We start from the raw sequence: 11,773 nt of genomic DNA, 5'->3' as shown, positions 1-11,773 counted from the left end.
TAACTAGAATAACTTGTTTTGCCGCTGCTCTAAGACCATGTAGCTACTATGTAATCCTGGATGCTGTACTGCAAAATTGCAAGCTGACATTAGAAGTTTAGATATGTAAATTCTGACCAAGTCATAAAGCCCTCATCTCATTGCTGTGATTAATCTCTGATTTAAGTTGAAGGTAAAACAATGTTGAGATGAAAAAATCTGCCTCTGCAAATGAATTTGCTATTTTTTTCCTGGAGAATGTGTCTTGTTAAGGTAGTGTGTTTCATTTATGAAACAGGAGAGATAAGTTTAACTGTTACTTTTTTTTCAGATATTTTTGCTGTAAGTAGATAAAATGGCAACATTAATTCACACTTTAGCAGATCATAGCGACGACGTCAACTACTGTGCCTTCTCATCATCATGCTTGGCTACTTGTTCCTTGGACAAAACAATTCGTGTTTATTCTTTAAACAACTTTACTGAACTTCCGTACTCGCCTTTAAAAGGCCATACGTACGCTGTCCACTGCTGCTGCTTCTCTCCATCAGGACACATTTTAGCTTCGTGTTCAACAGATGGCACAACCATGGTTTGGGACACTGGCGATGGTCGGATGCTGGCGGTTCTAGAGCAGCCCAGCGGCAGTCCTGTTCGAGTCTGCCGATTTTCTCCCGAGTCCACATACCTGGTGTCGGGGGCAGCGGATGGGAGCGTAGTGCTTTGGAACACGCAGTCATTGAAACTCTACAGGTGAGTGCCAGATATTTTTTGACAGCCTTGTTTACAATGACAACAATGCAATTTAAGTAGTATGCTGTGCTGTGTGCAAGACTTGCAGACTTAACGCCACTGATTGGTATCACAAAGAAACAGGAATAGGATTTAGAAGACCAAAAGATTATCAGTAGGAGAGGGAGAAGGTTTTGTTTTGTTTTGTTTTTTTTTACGTTAAACAATGCAAACTCAAGAAGCTTTAATTTTTACTGAGTTATCTTTCATCTAAAACCTGATTTATTTTTTTTTAAGTTCATGGAAGTGTTTTTGTTGATTTAACATGAGCTCATACTGCGTGCATATGATCTCTAAAGAGTGGGTCAGCAAACTATGATACATAGTATACAGTTAGTTAGTGGAGCCTGGCTGTGCTGCGTGCTTTATATCACATTATGCATGGTGGTTTTTAATTAAGTATTTAATTACAAGGCTATTTGGTGTCCAGGAGGGTCTTAGAACCTTGATAGTAACCCAGCAGTCGAAGAGTTCGGAAGCTATTGCCGTATCCTGAAACCACACAGTTGGAGACATACCAGTGACAGAAAGGATCATTGGAGCTGAGCGAGTTCGGTACGACAGCCAACGTTTCACACGGGTTTCCAGTAAACATCTGAAACAAAGCAGATGGGCATTTTTAGTGATGTTGCGCAGACTGTGTTGCAGTAAAGTCTTTAGGCCAGTTGTTGTAATCTGTACTTGGGCAAGATATCGGGTTTTAGAGCAGCAATTACACATCTCTCCAAAGTTAGGAAAGCAGTAAGGAATTTGAGAGAATTGATGAGCTCTTACACTCAGGATTGGGGAGTAGCCATTTCTGAAAGCCAGACTTGCTTGGTTTTGGTAATCCCCTGTCAAGCCTGTTACCGCTTTTGTGGCCTCTCTACCTTTGCCTTCCACAGCAGTGATTTAGATCTGTATTTAGAACTGTAAAATTTTTCAAAATGATTCATTATAGCTATCTGAAATTATGTAAATCTGGAAACCTGTCCATAAACAGCATTCTAATAGATTTTTGCCACCCTGTTGTTTGTAGTGCATACAGAAACACTGAAATAGTAGTTTTGTTTTCAGAAAATAAAGAGGTATTAATTATGTATTGTTTCTTAGTTTTATCTTTAAGAAAAATAGGGGATTTCAGTCATTAGTATTCTGAAGTCTAAGAGTTTGCCTATTTTGAGGTATTACAAGTGAAGCAGTTTTTTTTTTTTATTTTTTTTATTCAGAATACTTGTTACTGACAGGGAAAATCCCAGAAATATTAAAAAGTCATTTATTGCAAGTATATGCTATTAATATATGCAGTGATGTGTGGTTTAGACCTACATTCTTAATTCCCTCCTAGTGGATGTATAATGACTATGTAGAAACGTTATTGTTGTCTTAAGCAGAAATTATTCTACTTTGGTGTTTCCATTGTAAAGAAACAAGAAAGAACTTGAACATTCCAATCCCGTCCCCTTCACTTCACTTTCAAAAGTTCATTTTGAAGTGTTAACATGCAACAATAGTCAACTTAACTTTGTATATAGTTTGAAGAGTATGTGTATATATATTTTCGGCTGATGATTTTTTTTATTGTTAGTGTCATTTGTAATTGTGGATAGAAGAGTGTACCTGTCCCTTTGTCTTAAAGCTGAGCTCCGTATTACTTAGAAGTTATCAAGGTAATGGAAAATTATGTCAGAGGATTTAGGTAACTATCTAATGTCGGTCTGTGGTCCTCTGTTTCTTTTGCAACAGTTGATTGTGTTCATGCTGAAAAGGAGAACACCTTTTACCACACAATGATGTCACTTGGCTAAATATACAGATGGTAATTACAACAAAGGTATCCAGTTACTCCTTACCAGCTCAACTGTTGTAATTGACTGTCTGTTCAAATTGGGAAGGAGGTGGCTCTTTAAATCATCTCTATGATGGATGTGAACAACATGCAAGCAAGTTAATTTATGTGTATTTCTTAAAGTGTTCTCTCTGTCCTGTTCAGTACTTGGGGTACTGATATCTGGCCTGACAGTCTTAAATGCATGCTCTGAACACGTGTAGTACTATTTATTATACTGTTAAGTTTTCAGAGCAGAATCTGCAGGTTTGTGTGTGAAAGAAGGAAAGTTTTAAAAGCTGCACTAAGGAGAAAGAATTGTACATATAAAACCAGGAAGCACTGTAGTGTATTTGATAGTATTCTCAGTGGTAGAATTAAGAGGGAGAATGAAGGTCCTGGGTCTGATTAGAGAGACTCTCAGGAAAGGTTATTGACTTGTCTTCTGTGGCGTTAAGTCTGACACCTCTGGCAGTAAATAAACTTTCTGTCAGCAAAAGAGAATGAGCAGCTGTTCTACAAAATACAGTGACAGAATAAAGACGACGGATGTTTCTTGCTCTGTGACTGTTGCCTATGGCTGTGATTGTTTTCCTGCACTTAAAGATCCAACTGTGCGTGCTGGGACAGATCTACTGTCCATTAAAAGGAGGGAGACACTTTTGGTTGATTTATGGTTACTATCAGATAACCCGAAGGATGTTAGGTTGACCCCACTTCCTTCCTGGGGATTGAACACACTTCCATATCTGCTGGGAATTTTCTGTTAAGATCAGCTTTACAAAGTGCTTCGGCTGACTTAGTTAAAATATAGAAATAATTTTTTTGACATTGCTTTCTCTTGTGTATGAGTAGTCCAAAATTTACCCTATGTCATAAATCACAAAGTATTCTACTGAGCTAGAGCTTATCAATGGGTTAGTGGGTGCTCTGTTTTATCTTTAAAAACAACAGAGAAATTGTGGGGGTCTGTATTTCCCCCTGTTTGTGTACATGTAAATCTGTGTTATGATAGTTGTATATTTGTCTTTGACTTTTAAAATTTATCCTGCCACAGAATTTTAGCAGCGCATCGTGCCTTTCAAAGGGTAAGTCCATGCAGATTGTCTTTAGTTTGAAAATGATTTTATCACTCAATTAAAATTATTGCCTCGGGGTGCCATCTCACATTTTTCCTCCTGCAGTCAAAGAGCAGGTCTGGGTTCCTGCAGCTGTGCTTCTTTTGCATCTCTTTCCGCAGTTGGTGTAAGCATCTCTCCCTTCTGTTACCAAGTTCCAAAGTATAAAACTTAAACCAGTTTGGCTTATTGTATCAGACTGCATTTTAGAGATTGCTTCTTCAGAACATTACTTATTCTAAATTAAAATCCCATGTACTCTGCTTTTCAGGTCTGGCAATGTTAAAGATGGTTCTTTGGTGGCCTGTGCGTTTTCTCCTAATGGAAATTTCTTTGTCACTGGATCATCGTGTGGTGATTTAACCGTTTGGGATGATAAAATGAGGTGCCTGTATAATGAAAAAGCACATGATCTTGGCGTTACCTGCTGTGATATTTCTTCACAGCCAATTTCTGGTTAGTTACTTGACTTGTCAGGGGAGGAACACGGGAAAAAAAAGTTATTTTATTTTTCTCTAGCTCTTGTTTTCATATTCTTTTTGTTGTCAGTGTTCAAGATACAGAGGACATTGGGGGGAGCCGGTGTTTTTGAATATCCTGACTATTCTCAAGTGAAAGTTGTGGTCAGGTTGATGACAAGGAATGTACTAGGTTAACAAACAAGGTGATTAGCATGCTTTTGATAACTTTCGGTAGCTACTGCTCCTGTTGGGGTTTTGGAGAACGTTTGGGCAGTGTCTGTCAGTGGAGGCTTCCTCCCGGGCTGACGAGGGTGTTAGAAGATGCGGTGCTCAATTACCATTCCCACTTTGCTCTTTCATACGTTGGTTCCCCGAGGAGCAGGGCTGGATTAAAGCAGTGCAGAGAACGGGAAACCTAATAAGCTGAATGCTTGAGCTGTGGGATGTGAGCAGATAGACCGTTTTCCTGCACCTGACTTTCTCAGTTGGAGGAATCTCATGTGTCCCGCTAAGATGTGATAACTGTTCAAACGTCTTGCGTCTGTTTTAGCTGACCTCGGTGTGTAAGTTGCATTTCAGTTTTGTCATTACGTGCTCCTTCACAGTTGTGATGGGCAAGAACTTAGTTGTTTCTTTTGAGAATGAAATCTGATATTCTGGTATATATTTGGGTATTGAGATCAAAAACATAAGGCATGCGTAGTGCAAGCCTTACTCAGGGCTGCATTGCGTATTATGTTCAGTTTGCATTCATTTCACATTTGTAAGGCCTTCTGCGTAACTAAAACAAGTAGAACCTACATTTCTCCATATGCAAAAACTCGTATACTGAAATTTGCATATTTAAATTTCTAGCTGTCTCAGGGAAAGCTTTGCATTTGTGTGTACAGGCTTTTAAAATTATTGTTGTGGTTTAACCCCGGTGGGCAGCTCAGCCCCAGGCAGCCGCTCGCTCGCTCCCCAGTGGGACGGGGAGAGAACCGGAGGGTAAAAATGCAAAAGCTCGTGGGTTGAGATAAAGACAGTTCAACAGAGAAAGCAAAAGCCGTGCGCGCAGGCAAAGCAACAGCAGAATTCATTCCCCCGTCCCGCGGCAGGCGGGTGCTCGGTCATCGCCAGGACAGCAGCGCTCCCTCGCCCGAACGGTGCCCTGGAAAAGCAAATGCCGTGTCTCCAAGTGTCCTCCCTTCTTCCCCGGCTTCTGCTGCGCAGCACGGTGCCGTACGGTCCGGGACACCCCAGGGCCAGCTGGGGCGGCCGTGTCCCCTCGGTCCCTGTGCCCCCAGCCCTGGCCGGCGGGGGGTGAGGAGCAGAACAGCCGTGGGGCTGCGCAGGACTGGCACGGCCCCGTGCCCAAGCGCCCGCCCGTCGGTCACTGCCCCAAACACAGCACGGCAGGAGCTGCCGGGCAAGAGTTAACTCTGTCCCAGCCAAAACCAGTAAAATTATGTTGTGACACAGAATTTTTATATAATTATGTGGGAATACGGAATAGTTGTGTGTCTGAGCTTCCATAGCTTGTGTTGTGGGAAGAACTGGTTGCACAGACAAAAAGAACTTACATTTGAAGTATCCTGGTAGAAGTTAATTGCAGTACAGGAGAGTGTCATAGCCGAACAACCAAATATTGGAAATTCTGAAATCCTTTCAGAGTCTGAAAAGCTGAAAGGTTAATTTGTTTAATTTTCTGTCAGGTAAAAGTGTTTAGTAAATAGTTAGAAAATCACATAGTCATCTGCTTTTGATGGAGGTTGGGACATTGGGCCGAAGCCTCATTGTCAGATTTAGGAAGTCACGGTGGAACTTGTCTTAACAACCTTCTAGGTATACTTTTGTGCTTTCCAGATCTACTGTGGGGACAAAGTGGTCTCCATAAAGATAGGCAGGCTTCTCTTTCCAGAGGACACATGAGCTGCTCTTTCAAAGGTACCAAAAATTATAACTGAGCAGCCACTTCCACCTTTCAGTGCTGAACACAGCAACAAGTACTGCTGTCTGGGTGCCACCTTGTCTCAGGAGGTGGTACAGAGCAGGAAGAAAGCAGGAGAAGCAGCAGGGAAAAAAGCAGGACAGAAGCAGGAGAAAGCTGAGGAAGTAGGATGTGAGTGTATACTTCAGTACAGAGAATTAGTGACTGCCAATACCAAACCAGTGAAATTTGTGTCCACTGAAAGGTGGAGGGACAGCATGGAATTAGTCTGCCGCAATTAAAAGGGGACTGATCTTTAAGTAATGCCTCCAGACCTTTCTTTGTGAATATACTACCCAAAAAACTCCATCGTGCACTAAGAGTTGCGTCTGAGAGCAAAGGAACACGTGGAAGCTGAATTAAGCAGTGCTTATCTGGTACAATTAGAGATGGTTTTAGACTGAGACTGTCTTTGCCTGCTTAATTCAGTGCAAAGTTAGAACCAGAGTTTCTGATTGGTTCTTTGTGTTTTGGACTCTTTGTAACAGATGATTTTCCGACCTTTAAAGCGGACTCAGTCACAGTTGCGCAGAAGCCCGTCAGATCTGGAGCAGCTGTAGTGCTGTGTGGGCTTTCCCGTCCCACTGCAGTTTCAGTGCTGCCCTCCTCCTGAATAAGTAACCTGTGGTGAAATTACCTAAAAAAATGGCAGATGTTGCTAAAATTTTCTAGTGAACCTCAGTGGAAGACCATGTAGTCTTCCAAGTTATCCCAAAGAACTCTGTGTGTGCAACGCTGTAATATCCCCTTAACAAGTTGGTAACTTGTAAAGCAGTGTCAAAGCCTGTGTGTCGTGACAGAATTCCCGTCCAGACCGAGTCTCCGAGCACCGTGTTCTTAGTTACCAAGAAGCATGTGTTTTTACAACGTGCTAGCTGATGCGTGCTACCATCTCTCTGTAAGACCCAAATCCTACACTGTAAAATCCCAGCAAAAATGATGCACTTTGATGCTGTAATGTTTAACAGATTTGAGTCGAGTCCTAAGATCTGCCGCAGTTAGAGTAGCTCTGACTGTTCCTGTGAACAAACAGGTCTATGTGTACTAGGATTGTATTGTGATAACCATATGAAATTAAAATATACTTTATGTAGTGGAAAAACGGAGATTTTAAAAACCTCTGGGGTTATTTTGCAAGATACTTGACAGTAAATATTTTGATATTTCTGGTAACTACAGAGCTGTAAAGATGAGCCCTTAAAACTTCTGTTACGATTTTCTGATTTCTTAATCCTGGTGATTCTTGTAGGAATTTTAAGACTTGGTACTGGCAGAGGTAATGGCACTGAAGGTTTGTTATGGTGACTTGTGTCAGGCTGGTGTGCCAGCTCAGCGGAGTAGAAGAGCAGAAATAATTTGGCACAGGTCTTAAGAATAAATAAAAAAATTGATCATGGGCTGAAACAACAGATTTAGAATGGAACATGATAATTCAGAAATGTTCATATGCACTGAATAGAGAGGGGAAAGCTATAGAACTATTACTGCTGTGTTTCATCTTTAATGCAGTATTTCTGGAGTGGTTGGCTGGACTGCAGTCATGAAGCATCACTTAGTTTATAAAAACGAGAAGTCAAACATTTAAAATTAGGAAAATAGCCTGTCACATACTCTCAAATTTTGTACATGCATATGTGGTTAAGTTTGAGAACTACTGAACTGTAGGAGAAATGGATATAACTATATAATTTAGGTTAAAAGACTGTATTGTTGCACTCAGGAGATAGAGGAATCAAACATTTACCATCAAAAAAACTTTAAATATGAGCCTGGTTCTGGTCTTTTATCTGCTTGTTCAGGAAACAGTATAATAATGGTGCCTGTTTCTCACTTCTAAGTGGTTTGAGAACTTCTACAATTATTTTTATTAACACTTTTAAAAAGTAGTACTGAGATTAAGGAAATTTACCAAATTCCATTCTAAGAGTGCTGATGTAGTTTACTGATACGCTGTTATTTTTTGTGCTTCTGATTCCCCATTACTGTGTTTGAATTTTATCAGATGGTGAACATGGATTCAGATACTTCCAGATGGCTTCTTGTGGTCAAGACAATCACATCAAACTCTGGCATATTTTGTTTGCAGATTTCTTAGGTTTGTATTGTGATGTTTTTTTCATATTCCAATGTCTTAAGTCTTTAGTGACAATTTACATCCAAGATCAAATATATATTGCTGTCATGGAGTCACAGCCAAACTAACCACAAGTTGGGTTTGCTTTTAGTTGTATAGCAGGAGAGCACCTGACATGCAGCACTTTGCGACATTGGGCCCTGTAGATTTTATTTAGTGACTTAGTTATCTATAATTGTAAAAGTAAAGATTTAAAAAAAAATTCCCTCAATTCCCTCAATGTTATAATAAACATTTGATATGAATTAGCATTTTATCTCTTGTTAACCAGTAACAATTCTACTGTGGCCTTTGAGCAGGTTGATAGGTTGAAACCTCTTAATCCGCCAGGCCAGGGAGAGGGTTCCCTTCATCCTGCAGTACATCTTGGCCCTTGAGCAAGAGCTGGAGAAAGGAAAACGGCATTGGCTCATGCTAAAACTGCAGTGTAGATGTGTGACTGCTATGTAGAGACGAGGCAGGTGGCCAGAAACATCATCAGTGGGTATTTTTTTGTAATCTCTTTTATATAGAAGTCTGTAAGGATGAATGTTGTGTGTACAGATACACATTTAATCATCCAAAACACTGTTAGACACGCTAAGACTACAAATGGAGGAGGTCAGAGATGTTAAAATTAAGTTGTCTCTGATATTTTATGCCCCACTTCTCTAGACAGCATGTCACAGAGTCAGGTCTTCGGTACAGCTTTATGCTTCTAAAAGCAGCTTTTCTTACATCATGTCAAATATGTACATATGTCATGATTTACTTTTTGTATTTTTAGGTGTTGAATTAAAATACAAATGCACTTTGAATGGACATTCTGCCCCAGTTCTGGCTTGTGCATTTTCTTCTGATGGGCAGATGTTAGTTTCAGGGTAAGCAGTATCTTTTACTTGTTTAAATTTCATGCAGATGGCTGTCCAGGTTCATGCTTCGGTATTGTAAAACAGAAAGTTGAAGAGAGTTGGAGATTTCAGAGTATATTTCCAATAATTAGGGAATAGTTCTGTGACCTTCAGAGCTATTGAAGTGTCTTTCCAGTTGGTCTGCGTCTTGTGGGTGATTGACGTTGAAATCTAGGATGTTGCAAGCTCTGTTCTCTTGAGTATTGTCATGAGATTCACGATTTCCTGGGTTTGGGACATTGATGTGGCCTTTCGTGTGGATACTCTGGCATCTATTAAAGTCTCTTTGGGACACCATTCAGAATTCCCTTCTCACTCACGCACTTTCAGGAACTTTTGAGAAAGTTAAACACCTTGAGATTTTTGTCTTTGATAGATTTGGTAGAAATTAAAAATTGCTTCACTGATCCACACTCAGAGCATGGCAACATAAGCCTTTTTTCCATAAAAAGTGCATGATTGAGTTAACTGTATACCTGTGGTTTTGACATCAGCCCCGTGCAGAATAATGGTTAAGACTAGTGGTAGATGAATCATGATCCATCAGTTAGAACTAATATTATTGTTAGTCTTTGTTAGGTGCTAGTAAGGGAGTTGCCAGGGTCATTGCAAGGTCGCTCTGTTTGTTTGAAAGGCCCAGGAGGGTGGGGGTGATGGGAAGATTCCTGATGGCTGGAAAGATGCAGATTACCTGCTGGAGCCCCTCTGCTGGGAGGAGAGGCTGGGAGAGTTGGGGGGGTTCAGCCTGGAGAAGAGAAGGCGAAAAAGGGGAGACCTCAGAGCCCCTTCCAGTGCCTAAAGGGGCTCCAGGAGAGCTGGGGGGGACTCTGGATCAGGGAGGGGAGCGATGGTACGAGGGGGAATGGTTTTATAGTGGAAGAGGGAAGATTTAGGTGAGATACTAGGAAGAAATTTTTCACTGTAAGGGTGGTGAGACACTGGCCCAGGTGTCCAACCTGGGTTTCCAACCCAAACCATTCTATGATTCTCTGATTACCTCCAAGAAGGGCAAGGTAGAGGATCCAGGGAACTACAGGTCAGTCAGCCGAACTCTGCTCTCTGGGAAGGTTGTGGAGCAAATCCTTCCTGTGGCCTAGGAAGCCGTTTCCAAGCACAGTGTGTCTGGGGAAGGCAGCAGGGATTGAACAAGGGCAAACGGAGCCTGACCGACATGGCTGCCTCCTGCGAGGAGAAGGCTGGCTGTGCGCGCACGGGGAGAGCAGTGCGCCTTTTACACCTCATCTTCAGCCGGGCTTTCGACATGGTCTCCCGATGTAGTCTTACAGCCAAAGTGGGGAGATGCAGGTCAGAATAGGGGACGGTAAGTTGTGGAAAAGGATGGGACTGTCAGGCTCAAATGGTTGTTGTGAGCAGCAGCTGGAAGGTAAACTGGCAGCTGGTCGCTAGTGGCTTTCCTCAGGGATCGAGCTATTGAAAGAGGGAATTGTAAATAAGGCAGATGTAATAATTTATTGTTTTATGCATATTAACGACTGTATGCTTTTATTCTGCACTTCTCATGAAAAGTGCTTGATCACTTCTAAACTGGCTGTGGGTGGTAACTTGAAATAACAAATACAATGATTCAACTCTAAATTTTAATTGTCTTTTTTATGAAGGCTTTCTAAACTGAAACAGAAAAAACTGGTATCTTGCAAAGGAGAAAGAAAAGACTACAATTGCCAGCAAATCAACTTAAAACTATACAAACCCCAGGAGACAATAGCTTGTGTGGACATTATGCTTTGTATTCTCTTTAAGGGAGTCTTTTTCAGTATTGGAAGATCATTATGAATATTTGTGATCTGGAGTTATTTTATTTTCCATTAGACATACAGATTATTGGTTTCGCTTATATTTTCATAAGTGAAATGACTGTCCCATAAAGTCTTTCAGGAAACACTGCTGTCATGGTAAATAATGATACAATTTGTATTCCGTGAAATATTTTATGTATTGATTGCACGGCGCCACTATATTTTATGGATTGCATTGCACTGCTGCCTGTAGCTTGCTTTGCAAGGCTTCAAAACCAATAGAAGTGCTGCGAGCAGGTCACAGCCAGCCAGACTCTGTGCGTCTGCTTCCCAGATTCCACTTGCAGAGACATAAAATAGATATGGTACAGACAATGGGGAGCAGCGGGAGGGGAGGGCAGTTTCCATAAGCACTGTGCTAGTCCTCTACATTTTGGTATTTAACTACTGTTTTTTACACCACACTGGAGGTACAGCTAATCAGCGGCGGTTTTAAGGTGGGTGTGGGTGGAGGGGATTTAGATATCTAAGCTCTTCATAAAGTGGTGTTAAGAAATCTCCTCCTATTTTAGTTAAGGAAAAGGGTTTTTCCTTCCCCTTCTTCATTCAAAATAGTTTCCTTTTTCTTCTCTGCATCACTTAAATGTCAATGTGTTTTTTTCAAAAGGTCCGTGGACAAGTGTGTCATAATATATGAAACTGTAAGTATAGCATAGTGCAAGATCAGTCATTGGGTTGTTGCCTTTAAATATCAGCGCTGCTTCTGCCGTGTCAACATAAAGAAATATTGAAGAATCAAAACTATATAAACCCCAAATGTTTACTGTGCATTGGCGGGGGGGGGGGGGGGGGGGGGGGTGGGAGAG

General features: G+C 41.2%; 1 protein-coding gene across 1 annotated transcript in view; it reads left to right on the top strand.

Moving 5' to 3' along the window:
- Positions 1 to 334: 334 nt before the first annotated feature.
- WDSUB1 (WD repeat, sterile alpha motif and U-box domain containing 1) overlaps positions 335 to 11,773 on the top strand; it is a 21,785-nt gene continuing 10,346 nt past the window's right edge. The window contains exons 1-5 of the mRNA XM_009885466.1: positions 335 to 732; positions 3,968 to 4,152; positions 8,129 to 8,221; positions 9,027 to 9,120; positions 11,575 to 11,608. Coding sequence (XP_009883768.1) covers positions 335 to 732; positions 3,968 to 4,152; positions 8,129 to 8,221; positions 9,027 to 9,120; positions 11,575 to 11,608 — 804 coding nt within the window. The remainder of the gene's footprint in view (positions 733 to 3,967; positions 4,153 to 8,128; positions 8,222 to 9,026; positions 9,121 to 11,574; positions 11,609 to 11,773) is intronic.

The sequence above is a fragment of the Charadrius vociferus genome, unplaced genomic scaffold, assembly GCF_000708025.1.
Source record: "Charadrius vociferus isolate BGI_N301 unplaced genomic scaffold, ASM70802v2 scaffold404, whole genome shotgun sequence".
NCBI lineage: Eukaryota > Metazoa > Chordata > Aves > Charadriiformes > Charadriidae > Charadrius > Charadrius vociferus.
Note: the sequence above shows the minus strand (reverse complement) of the source record. Positions and strands in the feature narration are given on the sequence as shown.